The following is a 17,424-nucleotide window of genomic DNA, read 5'->3' as shown; positions in this document are numbered from 1 at the left end:
GGTGACCTGGGCATTCGTGCTGGGTGGGCCAGAAGCCAGGTGTTGAAGTGACTCTTGCATTTATTCTTAGGCCCTGGCCCTTAGAGCAGGATCTTCCTTCCACTGCAGCTTCATGTCCCCCTTCTCCAGTCCCCAGCCGCCTCCCTCGCTCCCCACCCTGCTCACAGAATGATGCCCCTTCAGTTCTGCCCCGGCTGCTGGCTGTCCTCTGTCCTCTCCAGACACTCAGTGCACGAGGGGCAGGCGCTCACCCGCTCCGGAGCTAAGTGCGGGATAAGAACTTATATCCAATGGAATTGGGTCCCCAAGCTGCTGGGGGGGGGTACTCTGTGTGTGTGTGTGGGCCGGGGGACTCTCTGCTTAGCCGGGAAGTGGGGTGCTGGAGCCAGACTGCAAGGGCCAGACTCGTTACCATCTGCCCATAGGGGGCCTGTGTCAACCGAGCTTGGGTCTCAGGCCAGTGGGGTGGTATCCACAGCCCAAACCCCACCACCTTCCCTGCGTCCCCAGCTGCGAGGACAGGGGCTCACGCCCCCTCGGCTCCCTGCAGCTTGGAGCAGAGGCTAGTGGCAGGGGAAGAGGGGACGTTCCAGCCCCACTGTCCGTGCTGTGGCTAGTCTGTGGCGGAGCAGAGGGCTGAAGGTCCAGGCCTGCCACCCTCACCTCTTCTTGTGGCCCTTAAATTTACATACCAACAACCTAGTGCCCAGGGGGCTTCCTCCCCGAGCGTCCCTTGGCCCCACGTGCCATGGCTAGGCCAGGGGCCGAGCCGGTAACGTGCCAAGGCAGGCTGGCCAGGACTGGAGCTGCAGGCTGCACCCACTGTTCGGTGGAATATGCCCCCCGAGGCTCTGTCTGACGGGGGGAGGTTGGATGCTGCTGTTTGAACAGGGCTGAGACAAAAGGGGATGGTGCAGTTGGGGGCTGGGGGTGGGGGTGGGGGGTGTTACAGGCTGTAGGGGAGGGGGTTGGGCCACTGAGCCTCAGATACGGTACTCTACTGAAAGCTGCCCGGGATGAGGCGTTTCGCTTGCTGGGGTTGGGTCAGGGGGCCCTGCCTGCCCCGGGCTCTGCCCCCACCCCAGCTGGCTCTGCTCCCCGCTCTGACCCGCCTCCCCCGCTCGCTGGCAGTCTCTCTCTCTCTGAGAGAGGGGAGCAAGGCCCCTCTCTGGGAGAGACCGAAATGCGCCTCTCCCCTTGTCACCACGGCACTGGAAGCTGGCCGCTCGGGGCTTGGCAGCACCGCGTTCCCTGTCACTTTCACCACATCTCTCCCGCTGGCTAATGGAGCGGGAAAGGGGGAGAGGCTGTTTCCCACAGCTGGAATCAGACGGAGGAAGGAGAGTGAGTCAGGCCGGAGGCTCGGCCTTTCCCTGGCAGCACTCCCCAGCCGGATCGACCCTGCGGGGCCAGACACGGTCTGCACCCTCCTGCTGCTTCAGAGCAGCCGAGGGTTCTGGGTTGGAGGTGGAGACGAGTGTCCGCGCGGCTCAGGCTCTGGCAATGCGGCCGTTTTCGCCAGTGTGGACTGGGCTCTAGCCTCCACCGCTGGGAGCTTCCCTGCAGCAGTGCCCAGCTGTGCCTCCAGTGGGAGCTTTTCCCCACGGGGGGGCTGAGGCCAGTTCTTCTCTCGCGGGGCACTCCGTGTTCTCTTTAGCCAGGATTTGTCTCACCCCTTCGCCCTGGCCCTGCTGCAGGGCTGGCTGCAGCAGGTGGCCAAACCTCCGGCTGCCCCAACTCAGGGTGTGGGGCCAGGCAGCATGGGTGGGCCAGAGTTCTGCCCCTTGTGGGGGCCCCAGCTGTATTTCCACACCCTTCTTCCCAGGTCAGAGGGCAGAGTTTGAGGCCCCTGTGTGGGCGGTTTGAACTGAGCCGGGGCGAGCGGTGGTGTTACGTACCAGTGGCACTGAAGTGGTTAAAGCTGCCTGTGAACTAATTCCCTCTCCCCTCCAGCCTAGGGAGTTTCCTCCCAGACCATTTCCTGCTGACAGCCTTTGACCAGTTCCTGTTGTGACCACCCTGCGGTCCTGGCAAACATAACGGCTCCATCTGCTTTGAGTTACACTCAGGGCTGGTGACGTCTCTTTCCTGTCTGGTCCGTGGCAGCTGAGCGGGGCCTGGGATTCTATCAGCCACCTTGGGGCCGGGCTGGAGGGAGGGGGAGGGGGATACAGCTCCTACCCTGCCAGACAGAGACCTGGACAGATGGACAAGTAGCCACTAAACCCCAGAGGGCAGGGAACCATGCAGACCAATGGCTGGATGGACAGACTGCCAGCCTGCCCTGTGTCCTTTATCTTCCAGCTCTGCGTGGCGTGGGGCTGCTTTCCTTAGCCTTCCCACCCTGAGCTTCCCCCGGGACCTTCCCAGCCCAGTAAGTGGCTTGGGGTTATTGATTCCCGTCTCTCAGATGCAGAGTAAGCCCAACTGCCAACCCTGCTCGGTTCCAGGCTAAAAGCGGCCCGGCCCTGAGCCAGGGCCTGCCCAGGCAGAGAGGCAAAGCCAGCGTCCCCTAGGGGCAGAGCCAGCGCTCTCCCTTGCAATGACCGGTCTCGGGCCCAGAGAAGAGGGGAAGAGCGGGGAGCTCTTACTGGAGGTGAGCCCCTGTGGTGCAGGCTGGTGCCTGGAACGGGCGGGATGGGGGGGGTGTCTGCTTCTCCCGGGTACAAAGCACATGTGCAGTGACATCTGTTCCCCCTTCTCCCCAGAGCCCTGGTGGGTGGGGAAAGGGGGCTGCTGCGGGGCAGTGCAGTCCCCCCCAGGGGCCAAACCATGACTGGCCCCTTGAGAAAGCAACCTGGACTCTTGCTTCGGAGCCTTCTGCTGGCGGCGTTCGTCCTGCTTGCCAGGAGCCCCTGGCCCTGGGACCATCCCCCCCCAAGGAGATGTGACAGCAGAGGGGGGATTTCCTGGAGTCACCACTTTTGGCACCTAGCTGAGCTCCCGCAGCCTCCCCGCTGACCAGCTCCTGGGGCCTGCACGTCTGACTCCCCGTTATGGGAGCCCGCTCGCTGTAGCTCCCGGCCTCACATAATTGGGATGCTGCCGTGGTTCCAGCGCTCCCTGTCTTGGGCTGGCCCGTGGCAGCGATTGCTTTTCACGCTGCGAGCCCAGGGCTAGGGCAGCAAGGCCAAGAGATGGGGTGGGGGGGTTAGGTGACGCTCTGGGGAGCAGCTCGCTGCAGCAGTGTGGGCCTTGGCGCCGCAGCCAGAGCCGGCTCACACGCTCCAAAACGAGCTTTCTGCTCCCCCAGCTGCAGCTGGCCCGGCGCGCTCAAAGCCCGCTGGTGCTGTGGGACGTGGTTCCTTGGATGCTTCTCCCACCCCTGGGACAAGGTGGCGGCTGCGGCTGTTTGGACTTTGGCTGACTTTGCCCTGCTGAAAGATGCTGGCAACTCGAACCTTCTCTAGCCAGAGAACAGCCGGGGCAAGAAGGCTCCGCTCCCTCCTTGGCACCTCTCGTGGGAGGCTCCCGCCAGCCAATTTGTGGCATGGACCCCTAGACACGAGAGTAACCGTCTCTTCTCTTTCTCTCCCGGCCCCAAAGCTACCGCTCACCAAAACCGTCAGCTGGGAAAGACGTTGAGCAATGGGGGCCCAACGCTGGATTTCACCCAGCAACCTTGGAGGAAAGGTTCCCTAGCGCGTCACCGCTGCCCTGAGCCAACCTGGCCCTGCTCGTTTGAGGTTCTCCTTAATCAAACGCACTCTGAACAGCCTGAAGCATGAGCTGCACAACTGGCTGCTGAGGGCCCTATGGTACCGTCTCGCCGGGCGGCCAAATCTGCCCCGCCAGCAGCAGGGCCAAAAGAGAAAAGCAAACGTGCTGGCCGCTCTTCGCCAGTCGGGACGGGTCTGCAGGGGCAGCTAGTGCGAAATCAGCGAGGGCGTGAACTTCAAGCACAATGGCCATTCTGCAGGAGCCCCCAGGTGGGCGTTGGTAGTCGGCATCGAGGGCTTGTCTAAACATGGAGCTGTTCCTGGTTAACTCCCTGTGGGGACAAGAGAGCCTGGTTCAGTTTCTCATTAGCCAGACCCGCTTGGGCCGTGTGTGGACAATCTGGAATAGCTATTGCACACCAAATTCACACCCCACCTTAATCCACATTAACTTCCAAGTGCAGACAAGGCTGAAGAGTGCCTTTGTGCAGTTTAGCTGAATCCACCTGGGAAGTGGATTGAGCTAAAAGCCCCTCCTAGCTCCCCGGTGGGCTTTCTATTTCCCTGTGGAGCCGAGCCTGCTGCCTGCTCTCCACCGCTGGACCCGTCAGAGGGTGAGGTTAGCCCTGACCCCATCCCTACAGCTCCCAGTTCGAATTCAGCCCTGCCTCCGTGCTGTGCACTAGGTACTTTCCAAACCCTCGAAGGAGGCCAGTCCATGCTCCCTGGAATCCAGCTACGTCACAGTCGAAATCGATCTTAGCGGGGGGAGGGCTGAAAACACCAACTCCAGCAGTGGGAGTGGAGGGCTCCATTCCTCACCTCTGCCCCACTGGCTTGCTGTCCCCCTTTGCCCACTGCTCCCAAGGCTGTGGGGCTCTGAGCCTGGCTGGAGGGGCTGACAGCCCCAGAGGGAGCAACACAGGAATGGGAGGAATCCTACAGTGACTAGCCTGCGGGGCAGGGAAGGGCTGGCTGGGGACTTGCAGCTTCCTGGGAGGCAGCGAGGAGGAGGAGGAGGATGGGTAAGGCAGGCAGTGGGAGGGGCTGGTGCATTGGAGGCTGATCCGGTTCCTAAGCAGGGCCAGATGGCCCGTGCCCTGCAATGGTGGCTGCTAGGTCACTCCTGCAGCTGCCCTTTGGGCCACGCCGCTGTGCGAGTGCTTCTCCCGCCGCCGCCGGCGCATGCGCCTGGGGGTAAAAACGTGCCATTCTCTCTTCATCAGCTCTTCCCCCGTCACTCTCAGGGCCTGGGGCGGGGGGTGGGGTGGGCAGAGGGACAGTCACGGGGCATCTGCCTCAGCTCTGGGCTGGCCTAGGCCTGTCAGCCCGCCCCAGCCACGGTACTGAGATCCCCTGAGTGACGGCGTCAAGCCGACCTGACCCCCAGTGCTGGCAGTGCTAGGTGGATATGCAGGGGCCCATGGGCTGCTGGATTCATTGTTTCCCCTACTTTGGTTGGTTTTTAACCTTTCCCCCATCACTATGGTGCAAGCCTGTTACTCCCTGGCTCCTCCTCCTCCACGTCCTCGGCGCCAGCAGGAGACACCCCCCCCGCCCCCTCCTCAGCTTGCTCACAACTCTCGTGCGAGCAGGTTTAACCGTGGTTTGGCCTGATCCACGCCCGTGCTTAGCCTCCGTTCAGCAGCAGCAGCGTGGGAGTCTGGGGGTGTCATCTCCCTGTAGACCAGCGTGGCACTGCTACTTTCTCCTGGTGATGCCGGGGGGGAGCCGAGAACAGGACCAGAGGGTGGTGATGGTGCCAGCACCTGTCCCTCCCATCCTGGCTCTGAGCACGAACGTGAGGGGCGGCCCGCGCTCTAGCCAGCAGGCCATGGCCCCGCGCCTTCCTCTGCCTCACCTCAGCCAGCTGGAGAGTTGATTCTCCCCATGAGAAAAGGGGGAGAGGCCTCCTCAGCTGCTCCCCCCTTGACCCCAATGGGGCTATGTCACCTATGCCAGCCAGAGCTCTGGCCCAGAGCTTTGCCCCTCCAGAAAGTCAGGAGGGGCTAGAGTCAGGCTCACATGTCAGGGCCAATCTGGAGAGGGGCTCAGCTGGGGCTCCCAGGACCTGCCCTTCGCTCTGTCCAGTGACCCCACAACATGCGCACCAGCTCCTCTCCAAGCACAGCAAACCCCAGCAGTGCCTAGCATCTCTCCAACCCGCTGCCTGCCGCATGCTCCCACTCCCTCGCGTCTCTCCTTCCTCCTTGCTGCCGCGCTGCACTCGGTGGGTGGGCTGGACAGATGCCTGTGTTCTCCCGTGCAGCCCCAGTTTCCCGGATGATTCTCGCCTCATCCGGAAGGTAGAACTGTCTGGGTGGGAGGAGGAATTGCTGTGTGCTGAGCGCTGGCTGGTGCGGGGTGACGAGAGCAGGGTGCGAGCGGCAGGTGTTTGAACCAGGAGCTCCAAGAGCAACAGCTGGGCTCAAAGCGTTCAACTCCCACCCCTCAGCTCCTGGAAGCGCTGCTCCTCGGAAGGGGACGTGAGAAGCTGGGGGGTGCCCCGCATGGTCGCTAATGAATGAACATGGCAAAGGAACCCCTCCCCCCCCAGGAGAGAGCAGCCCCGCACCTGCTCAAAGCTGGGCCTGTTGGCGAAGCGACGGGAGAGAGCCGAGCACCGACCTGAACGGAGAATGACTTCCCACCCCACCCCAGGCAGGAGCTTCGGGAGGGTAGCACCAGAAGCCACTTCCCGGGGTCTACTCCCATGGCGGCTGCGAAACAAACCATCATCATTCCCCTGGCCTGGCTCAGGAGGAATTAGGGTCTCCCTAGGGAGGTTTAAGAACAACCGTCGCGGATGGTCTAGTGAGGACCTTGCCTGATGCATGCTGCCCCTGGGTGATTGGCTGAGGCAGCCGTAGTGCCAGGCGGGCTCAGCGTGGAGGTTCCTGGATGCCAGGCTGCAATGCAGCCCAGACGCTGGCTCAGTGCCCGGGGCCGGGTTGGTGCTGAGGTGGAATCAGACAGAGGTGACATAGGCGTGGTTGCCCAGGGCAGGTTGCCGGGTCCTGTGCTGTAGGGCGACTGAGGTGGTCACAAGAATGCAGCTCCAGCCACGTGTGCAGGATTCCCCGAGTTTTGCTGTAATACCACGAGGATAAGATATGCCCAGAAACCCAGCCCCAAGTGAGGACATTCTGTCTGTGTGAGGTAATGACGAACCGTCTCCCCAGGGTACAGGCTGAATGGAGAGCAGGCCTGGCCCCGGCACGCGGAGGCTCTGGGAGCTCTGGCAGGATGTTTTCCTTTCCTCGCGGCCTTGATGGGGCTTTCAAGGGTTTGACTCGTTTGTGGGTTTTACGGTGACTTGAAGAAGTAGCAAGGCTCCGAGGAGCCGAGTGCAGCACGCGTTCCCGCTCGCTCAGACCGGACTAGCCAAAGCGCCAGAGACTAACCCAGGAGGGACCAAGCTTGGCAGAGGGGTGGACTGTACCTGTAGCTTCCAGGTACTGACCCAGGTACCAATCCTGGCCCTGAAAACTTCTGCTCCCTCCCAGCCGCCCTCCCTTGCCTAGAGATTCCTCTTCCTAGCGCTATCCTGCCCCATCTCCTGTTAGAGATGAACATAGGGGCCAGCCCCTACTGTACCATCTGTGCCTCCTCCAAGCCCAGGGCCGCTCCAACTGCAAAGAACCCCCAAGACTAGGTTCTAGGTTCAGCCCTCGGCTTTTCCGGGCACGGACTGATGGGGCAGCTCTTGTGAATTTAGTCCCTCAGCAGAGAAAAGGAGCCGGGGGGCAGCTGACTCTTGGGGCTCCGCAGAGAGGGTGGGTGCTCCCCATTTCTAGAGACTGCGGAGTGTGTGGAAAGGGGACCGAGAGGAAACTGATGACCAAAGAAGGAGGAGAAAATCTCTGGCTCCAGGGGAAGAGGTGGCCGGCCATCGGAGAAGGGGTGAGGGCTGGTGAAGGCCTTGGCTACAGGGGAATAATAGTTCCTCTGAGGTGCGGTCCCTCAGGCCGAGCACCCGTCAGCGTCCCCCAGGCTGGGGAAGGCAAAGGGCCTGGTGTTGCTCTCACACTGGGAAAGGAGGATCTGGCCATGGGGCGTAACCTGACCTCTCAGTCCAGATTCCAGTTCTCAGTAAACTGCATTCCGACGCCCAAGGCAACCCTAGATCTGAATCTCTGCCCCAGCCCGGCTCGCCCGCCGGTGGGTGGGCACCATCTCTGCCCCATTCGCTGCGGGAGGCCGAGAGCGCCCTGGCCCTGCCCTGTGTCTGCCCCAGCCCGGCTCGCCCGCCGGTGGGTGGGCACCATCTCTGCCCCATTCGCTGCGGGAGGCCGAGAGCGCCCTGGCCCTGCCCTGTGTCTGCCCCAGCCCTGCTTGTGGCGCTGATTGGCTTTCCCAGCCGTTTGCCTCTGCTGTGTGATCTGGCAGGGCCCGGAGGTCAGCCGTTCCCCGGCAGGGATGAGACACACACACGGAACAGCTCCAAGCTGATGTGCAAAGCCGTACCAATCAGATACACAGCACACACAGCTCGTACCACACACATGCAGACAAAGCCCAGGGCTCAGCTTTTCCGCCGAAAACTCGCTCATCCACCCCCACAAGCCTGTGGTGCCGGGAGCGCCTGCTCCTCGCTTATCTTGCGCTGCTCGAGATTTCAGCCTCTGGTGGAAAACTGTGGGGGAGGAGGGTGGGAGAGAGAGAGGCAGCTGCAGGGTGGAAAGACATTCCCAGCCATGATGCTGGAACCCCTCAGCTCGGGTGAAAGGCCTGGCCCGGATCTGTGGGAACCAGACGGCCCCTGGGCACGGCTCAGCAGGGCTTGCTTCCTCCAGTGCCCCCGGGGAATGTGAGAAGGAGGGAGCTGAGGTCAGACGTTCCCTTCACAGACAGCTTTTCAGACGCCAACGTGATCTATGGCCCGAAATATTGTTTTTCACTGGGAAAAAAATAAATAAAAGGGAGAAAATAAAACCTGGACCCAAGTCCCATCCTGCTCCTTGGATGACGACTCGCGCCCCCTCTGCCCCTGGGCACAGCTAGGATCTGGGGGGTGGTTGGGCTTGTTCACGGGGGGTGACGCAGCTAGAAATATATTTGGTCTCTGAGTGACGCCAGCCCCTTCCCTCCCCCACTAAGCCGAGTGCACAGTCTCTCTGGCTTCGGCTCTTCTTGGTGAGAAACTGAGGAACAGCTGGGGCCTGTCACCTGGCTGGGCCCCCACCCAGCCGGGCCCTGCCTCGTGGCTTTCCGGAGGAGCCAGGGCGAAATGCAGACACGCCATGATCGGCTCCTCACTATTTCTGATTCGAGTCGGCCCAGCAGGCCCTTGGAGGTTGGCTTGTTTTCTCTGGTTCCGTTTCGTTTGCAGAATGGGCGAGGAGCGGCAGGGCAGGTGTGTGGACACAAATGGAGGGTGAAGCAGGTTTGTAGGGAGCCCCACCCCCACCCCCAAACACACACACAGTGTTTAACCCGTGGGACAAAGTTCTACCCCACGCAGCATCCCAGCCTGGTAGCGCTGGCCACGGGCATTGCTGGGGGACAGAACCCAGCGCCTCCTGCACAGACGTGGGACGTTCGGCACCCCGTGCGGGAAAACCCTGTGAGAGAAAGGAGACTGCTCACCCTATTCACGCAGCCTGTGGGGCTGTCTGCTGAACAGGTGTGCCAGGGGCTGTCTCCCCTTTTCTGCCCAGCTCCCTCCAGGCCTGGAGCTGCCACTGGGCTCGCTCAGCGTTGGGTCTCCTCCCCGCCCTCACACTCCTTCGCTTCGCTCTCCTCAGACCTCCCCCCTCGTCTGTCACCTCCGTTCCCCACGCTGTGTCTCTGCCCTACTCTTCCGATCTGCCTCTCTCTGCTCTCCCCTTGTCTCAGGTGCCATAAACCTCTGCCCTGCCCCATGTATGGCCAGGGGGCCCTTAGGGAGGGCACAGGCTCTGACATTTCTGGATTTAGGAAAACGGGGGAGCAAACGTTTCTCTCTTCAGTCTGAGGCTTGGAAAATAAGCTTCTCGGGCTTGTAGGGAAAAATCCCGAGACTGCATGTCTCTCTTAGGCCATTGCTGTGTTGTTGAGACAGGATTATAAAGCAGCCGGTCAAGGCTCTATTCACCCACGTTATGGGTGAGGCAACAACCCTGAATGGTTTAATTATCGGCGGAGACCACGGGAAAGGTCAGTGAAAACTGTCTTTGCCTCGGCAGGTACATTTTGATAGTTTTTCAAAGCTGTTGATACACACTCCTTGGAAGTGCGCAGCCAGCTAGTTCGAGGGGCGGGCCTGTGCGGACGCACTAGCGAGGCTGACAGGCTTAGCTTGCTTCGGGCCCTCAGGGGGTCACTGCCTGACATTTCGCATCCTGGCAGTCTTAGGTGAGATTCTGGGGGTTCGCTCTGGATGGGCTGTGGGTGTGGCCCGGGACAGAGAGGCTCATTTCTCAGGTGCTGAGCAGAGGCTGTGGCCTTGTCTACACTGTGCAGCAAGGCAGGGACGGGTGTGACTGTCCATCGCACCAACATGCCAGGCAGTAACGTCCTGTGTGGCCCCTGCGGAAAAACCACACGCTGGGACTTTCGCTGCATTGTAGCTCTGGCCACACCGGGCGGGGCTGTGCGGCAAGCTAGTTCGCTGCAGTCACGCCATTGCGTGCCACGTGGGGACAAGCCTTGTGCCTGGTTAGACGCCGCTTCAAACACATACATGGTGACTACTGAGGAGGACACAGGACACTCGCCAGTGGTGCCAATGCTCATCATTTTATTGACAGTCTTGCCATAGTCCGCGTTTTTCCTTAAAGCCCCAGCTCCTGCGGTCAGTTATTACCAGAGACTCTCAGCTTTCGTTTTGGAAGTACATTTCTAGCCCTCAGGCTTGCGGAGAAAAGCTTTAAAATGTAGCCCCCCAAGGCTCAAACCTTAGAAGGCAAAGACCCCACAATGTGCCGTTGTATCAAATCTCCTGATTTCTAAGAGAACCTCTGATGTTGTTGGGCCTGGCTCCTGGGTTATGAATGCCTGGGGTTGGGGCAAATGCAAGACACCTGCTCCCAACAGCCTGGTCCTTGCCCGGGGCTTTGCCTCGCCCCAGACTAGAAAAGCAGGCTCCCCCTTGCAGGCGGTGCTGCGTTCGGCTGGCATTTCCTGGGGGCTGCGGCCCCAGGCTGGGGTGGCCCTGGCACGGTGTTTCTCGCAGCAGCATGCTGGGTTTCTGGAGCCTTCCTTTCCACGCCGCACTGAAGGAGGAAGGAATTGTCCTGCCATCTGCCTCGGCGGCGCAGAAGGAGACTCAGCCAGCGCTTGGCTTTGCCACGTGGCCCTGCCGGGGGAGGCCAGAACGACTAGCCCTGTTTTCATTCCGGCCCAGGAGCGTTAGAGGATCATCCCCGGATACCCCGAAAGGCCCTCGGGCTGTTCTTTCGTGGCCGATGCCTGTGGGGTGGCTCTGGCAACCCGATCCCCTCTGTCCACTGGATAATTCCAGCCCCCTTTCCTGGTTCATGGCCAGGAGCTCGGCAGTTTCAGCATTTCCCTGTTTGGCAGGTGAGGAGAGGGACCAGCGTCTCAGCCCGGGGCAACGGAGGTCCATTCCTGCCTGCTGCTCACGAGGGAGGCACCCTAGCTAACCTCACGCCCCGTATGCCATTCCCTAGGGCCCCGAGCCGAGGGGGTAACCTGGTCAACTACTCTCTCGTCCACCCCCATCCCACCCAGAAAGTCTGGAGAGTTCTCACGAATGCATCTCATCCCTCCTCCCTGCAGAGGATGCTGGGGCAGCACTGGCATTTGGGGGGAGGGGGGAAATGGGGGCTCAGACTTGGCACGGACTCGTCCTCGTGCAGGCCTGTCCCCCCGGACTCCCGCCCTCCACGTGTGGCTGGGAGCTGCTCTGGGCCCATCTGACGTGGGGCATTGGGAGAGTGCTCGAAGAAAAGCCAGGCAGACTCTTGGAAGGGGCCGGTGCGAAGGGCCATGCTGCAGCCCAGGGGGTGTATTGGCACTGCTGAGACATCAGCCCAGATACTGGTGACCGGGCAGCGAGCTCGGCTGGGACCTGCTCACACCCCGACCAGGGAACCATGTCTAAGAACAGCCAGCCGCTCCGGGGAGGCACAGTCTGGGGAGGCGTGGGGTGCTGCACACCCTCAGTGGGGGGAGAGGGAGGGGATTAGCCTGGCAAACACTACTCAAGGGACTGGGGGCTCCCTTGCCCCCCAGAGTTTAGCTACAGCTGCGGCCAGAACAACTTCCTTTTTCTCTGACCCAGCTGGCAACTCGTGTGTTATGTTCTTATGCCTCGGCCTCCCCACAGAAACCCTCCGATGCTGTGTCCCAGACCAGCTCCTGCCCCGCTACTTGCAACCTTCAGCCTGGCACAAAGCTTGTCCTGCTGCCCAGGGCCAGGCGAGAAAAGCCCTGCCCCACACGTACATCCAGCGCCTCTCCTGTGGAGTCACACAGCGAGCAGTGAGTCAGACCTGTGTGTCCTCACCAGCAACGTCCTGCATGAGTAAAGCTGGAAGAATTCTGCAAACCCACGTTCACTTTCCCCTACTCCTGCTGCTGCTTTCCTCGCTGCTCTGAGCCTGCCAGGGGCTGCACCGGGGCTGTCCCTCCCTGCATCCTGCCCAACGCCTCGCCTGGAGCTCTTTGGGTTAGGGCTGGGCCTTTCCAAGAGTGATGCAAAGAGCCTAGCAAGGTAGGCTAGATCTCTGATGTGGTTTCTGCACACTCTCCCTGCCCGTGGGGGCTACAAACATGACACCACCCCCACCCCATGCCAAGGGAACCACTCTTAACCCTGCCTGCTGCGGGCCCGTGACCTGGCAGGGTTCCTTCCACTCACAGCTGGCTGTTGGTCTGGGGCTCAGGCTGTGGTACAGAAACGCCCCATTCCCAGCGTGCTGACACAGCTCCATCACACAGCGGCCCCGCTGGCATAGAGGGGCCCGATCCGTGCTCAGGCCTGCGGCGGGGACACGATTAACACTCACACTCCTCCCGCGGCGGAAGACGAGGCTCAGCTGGGTTCTACCTCAGGCACTCACCTGGCCCCCCCTCACCACACACTCTCCCCCGTGGGGCAGGGCACGGCTCTGACCTCCTGCGTCTAGCAGGGGAACGGAGGAGCCCAAAGCACGGGCAATCTGCACAGAGCAGCCAGCTGCACCAGGGTCTCCCACGTCCCAGACTTGCCCCCAGCCTTCCCGAGCTGGCTCAGGGCACCGGCCTGCTGGACCTGCAGCTGGGACCTCTCCCTCCCTCCACCCCACCCCTGTCCTGACACATGGAGATCAGGACGCACGTTCACAAGGGGCAGTTTTGCAGACAGGTGAGCGAGCTCCACCCAAGGGATGGTTTTCAACGTGGCTCCTGCCAGCTGAAAGTGGAACCAGCTCATGGAGGTAGGGTTCCTCCCCTCACCCCCGGGTGCAGAGGAAGCCGCGTGCTGCCCCAGGAAGTGTTGTGCCATAAGGGCCATGCCAGGTGGGTGGCTGCAGCGAGCTCAGCCCCTCGCGGCTTAGTTCATTAGCTGATTCACACTCATTGTTAGGACGCCCTTTCTGCCCCCCGCCAGCGAGTGCATCACAAACCCAGCCCACCTGGGCCTCGCAGGGCCCCGGGACGCACGTGGCCGTGTCCCTGTTTTACAGCGGGGGGCTCAGCCGCGCCGAGATGGGCAGGCACATTTCCATTGATTTTGCAGCCCGTCATCGCTGGGTGCCCAGCTGGAGCCACCTCGCAGGAGCCTGGTTTCCTGGCGCTGCCAAGCACCCGCCACCCTCTGAAAATCAGCCTCTTCACAGCGTCTCGACAGCACTAGTCACGGTGGAAAATGTGGGCCACTGGCCTTAGCGACGGGCCCAGACTCGTCAGTGGCGAGCTGGGATTTGAATTCAGCAGCTCATAGTCTCAGATTTCACCCAGGAGCCTGCACTGCCGGTTCGACTCCTCCCTCTAAGGAACAACCGCCCGAGGCCCGTGGGCCTGGGACGGGTCTGCCCTGGTGTGGACGCCACGCTGCAGCGCAGAGAGCTAACGGCAGAAACCTTCTTACGCTACAAACCAGGTGGGTCCTTTGAACACGCTGCTTTAGAGAGGAAAGTAAAGCCCCAGGGCTGGCTCCCCACTGCCGACCTGAACCCCGGTGCAGAGTGGGTGTGCCATGCTCCTGCAGGGGCACGTGGAGAACACCCGGGGTGCCAAGACAAGTCAAGGTGCAGGGCATGGGACAACCAGCTGACCCCAAGCAGCATCTTTCCCCCCCCCACTTCAGTCCCACCTGCCCTTTGCATGATGCTCCCAGGCCCCGAGGCAGAGACACGGAGGCGAGACGCAGTTGGGGGATGCATTTTATTCCACTGGCCAGGACACGGTTCCATCCAGCCCCTGTCTCCCACGCAGGGTTCTAGTTTGGTGGGATAACAGCCATGGCAAAAGGACGCTGGCAGCGGGGGGTCCGGTACCCAAAGTGATTTCTCCTGGGAGCCCGGGTCCCTCTTAGCTCCCTCAGGCAGTCACCACTGGGCAGGAAGCAGCAGGAGAGAATAACTTACAGGGCGAGTCCCTTCCTCGGAGTCAGCTCTCCGAAGGGCAGGTGGCATGGCCAGGGGTGTCCTGGGCACAGCGGTGGGCGGCAAGAGAGGCTGCGAGGGCACAGTCTGTCCTGGGCAGGGCCTGTCACTCAAAGAAGAACATGCCAGGTGTCCTGTAGAGACAGTGGGGGAGTCCCAGCTGGTAACCATTCCCTCCTGGCAGGGAGAACGGGCTCCCAGCCCACGACTCCTTCTGCTCCCCCTGCAGCTGGACGGCAGGTCGGAAGGGGGGCGGCTGGATGGGGGTCACGGGAGCGGCGCTTGGCGACGCCGTCAGGAGGTGCTCCAGGGCCGAGTTGCACGCCCGCTCGTTCATGCAGAAGCTCAGCGCCTGCACGCGGCACTGGTAGTTACCGCTCAAGCTGTCCGAGCCCGAGCAGCCGAAGGAGCTGAAGACGGGCAGTGTCGGCTTGATGTAGCCGTCGCCTTCGAAGGAGGGGAAGCAGGCGGGCGAGGGCTGCCGGCTGCAGGGCAGCGAGGGCTTGCTGGGCCCCAGCAGGGCTGGGAACACGGGAGCCACCTGACTGAATGACTGGGACAGCCCCATGGTGCACGCCGCAGACTCCTTACCCTCCAGTTCGCTGTCGGGAGACATGGTCGGGGCTGGTGTGGCTTGAGGCGGTTCCTTGATGTCCCTGGTCAGCTGGGGGTGCTGCTGGGTCACTCGCTCCCCCGGGGCAGTGTACGGGGGCTGAGCTATCTGGATGGGGGGCTGAAGCCCCCCAAATACAGTCTCCTTCAGCCGGGGGGGATCTTGCCCCTGGGTCTCCAACAGGCGCCCCTCGAGGCCTGGGTAGCAGGGCTGCTTCTCAAAGAGCTGGGGTTTGGGCTCCGGCCCCTCCAGAGGGTACAGACACGCCTGCCTGGGTTTCTGCAGGTACTTCCTAGGGGTCAGCAGGCTGGCCTGGCCTGGCTGCTCTGGGCAATGGATGCTGGGTTCCTTGCTGCCCTGGCCACACTCCTTGGTACCCACTGGGACCTCCAAGGTCAGCGCCTGTCCAGCTCCTGTCCGCCCCGCGCAGGAGCCGAGCAGCTGGCTGGCGGGAGCAGGCGAGGAGTAGCTGCTCTCTGTCTTGATCTCCTCAGCCAAGAGGGCCAAGGGCTGGGGGTGCTGCCGGGCCCGACACTTGGGCTGTTTCTTCCGCGCCCCCTCCGCCTCGCCCTCCGGCCCATCCCGCAGGCCGCGCTTCCTGGTGAAGCGGCGCCGGCGGCGCAAGAAGCTGCCATTCTCGAACATGTTGTAGCAGTCGGGGTCCAGGGTCCAGTAGTTGCCCTTGCCGGGTTTCTTGTCGTCCCGCGGCACCTTGACGAAGCACTCGTTGAGCGAGAGGTTGTGGCGGATGCTGTTCTGCCAGCCCTGCTTGTTGTCCCGGTAGAAGGTGAAGCGGCTCATGATGTACCGGTAGATGCCGCTCAGGGTGATCCTCTTCTCCGGGGTGCTCTGGATGGCCATGGTGATGAGGGCGATGTAGCTGTAGGGGGGTTTGGTCACCTCGCCCATCTGGGAAGGGGCCCCGCTGCCAGCACTCGGCCCGCTGCTCTGGGGTGGCGCTGAGCTGGGGCATGGAGCTAGCACCATCCCCAGGTTGCCGCAGCCTCCTTGGTCGCAGACGGGAGGCAGGATGCGCAGAGAGGAGGCAGGCATGGGATACTCCAATTGCATCCTTTCCGGGCAGGGATCCCTCCCGTCCCGTCCGGAGCAGCTGGTCGCTGCGAACTCCCAGCTCCAACTCCTGTGGAAACCTTGTTCCAACTCGGTTAAAACTCTGCCGCAGCCCAGCCTCCCGCCTCTGAAAAAGGCGAAAGGGGGCGGAAAGTCCCTCCTCTTGCCCAGAGCGTTGTGGGGGCCGCCTAGGGCGGAGCGAGGGGCAGCGGGAGCTGATAATCCATCTCCTGTTCATTCTCAGAGGTTCCTGAGCCAGGCGGCTGGGGAGGAAACACAACCAGGCTGCTGGTCGATCCAGGGCACGCAGCATTGCTGTTCCCAGACAGAGTGGGTGGGAAGCAAGGGGGGTGGAAGGGACAGGGAGGGAGGGAGGTGGGAGCTCAGTGCCAGGCTCTGTCCTCGGGGGAGCCCTGGGGCGAGGCAGCCTGGGTTTTGTGCCCGCGTTCTCTCAGGGCATCCCGGGCTCTGATCCTCACTCACGCTCCCTCTTTCGAGGGCTCTTAGGGCTCTTTCCCTCCCCTCACCCCATCTTTTCTGGGGATCTCAGATCTCCTGGAGATCTGCCCACCATTGCTCTCCCCAGCTCTGTGCACCGGCTTTGTTATCAAATGTTTAATGTTCAGTACCCCCTGCCTGCCCCGCCCCGGCAAGGGAGACTGGGGGAGGGAAGAGAATGGTGTGGGGAGACTTTGGGCTTTTTAGGGGATCCCCAAGGGGAGGAGGAAGGGGGTGCAGAGCTGGCAGTCACCTGGCTGGTTTTTGACCAGCCTGGCCGGTTTTTCTGTGCCCATGTGCCAGTCGGGGGACGTGGCATGCCAGGGGTAACTTGGCAGCTGGCCACATGCATTGCAGCGGGGGGCACACCCGGGTCCAGTGGCCAGGGGTGGGGCTTCCAGTGGGGGTGAGGTGAGGGGGCTTGTGGGCAGTGGGGTCAGGCTTTTTAAGGTCAGGTTGGGTGTGAGGGGGCATGGCCAGTGGCCTGGTTTTCTGTGCCTGGGAGGTGGCACCCGAGAGGCAAGGCAGGGCAGGGCAAGGCAGGACAGGGGGAGGCTGCAGGGGACGGGGAGGCAGCATGTCACCATGCACAGGGCTCCTGGGGTCGCTGGCACCCTGGGGAAGGAGCTAGTTTGTCCTGGCAGAATAAACTTCTCTAGGCTCCTGGCTCCCTCTAGCGGAGACTTGGGCTGTTAATAACAGCAACACTGAGCGCTCCCCTAGGTAGACTTTACAAAGGATTACTACTGAAGTATCATGATCCCCATTTTAGCGATGGAGTGGGGAAACTGAGGCACTGGGCAGTGCAGTGATTTGCCCAAGGGAACCCAGCAGGCCAGTGGCAGAGCCAGGACTCGACCCTAGACTGGGACTCAGTTGTGCTCCAGCCACTAGGCCACGCTACCTCCCGGTCCCTGTTTCTGAGGCCAGGCTCACTAGCCCGAGTGGCTGCTCTCTGCAGCCTGTCCCTGCCTCGCTCTGTGCCAGGTCCTGTTCCCAGGGCAGTTTGGTTCTCGCGTCCTATAGCCTGTGCCCTGGCTTTAGAGCC

The 17,424-nt window shown here is 62.0% G+C and overlaps 1 protein-coding gene across 1 annotated transcript; it reads right to left on the bottom strand.

Annotated features, from left to right (window-relative positions):
• Positions 1-10,359: 10,359 nt before the first annotated feature.
• Positions 10,360-15,944, bottom strand: FOXS1 (forkhead box S1). Its single transcript, XM_054044955.1, has one exon. The coding sequence runs from the start codon at positions 15,876-15,878 to the stop codon at positions 14,301-14,303; it is 1,578 nt and encodes a 525-aa protein (XP_053900930.1). The 5' UTR covers positions 15,879-15,944; the 3' UTR covers positions 10,360-14,300.
• Between the last annotated feature and the right edge of the window lie 1,480 nt (positions 15,945-17,424).

The sequence above is a fragment of the Malaclemys terrapin genome, chromosome 12 (assembly GCF_027887155.1).
Source record: "Malaclemys terrapin pileata isolate rMalTer1 chromosome 12, rMalTer1.hap1, whole genome shotgun sequence".
NCBI classification, from domain to species: Eukaryota; Metazoa; Chordata; order Testudines; family Emydidae; genus Malaclemys; species Malaclemys terrapin.
The sequence above is the reverse complement of the archived record's forward strand: the minus strand, read 5'-3'. Positions and strand labels throughout refer to the sequence as shown.

Excerpts from the sequence above, each read along its gene's own strand:
- FOXS1 (XM_054044955.1), bottom strand. The coding sequence starts at position 15,878 with ATGCAATTGGAGTATCCCATGCCTGCCTCCTCTCTGCGCATCCTGCCT.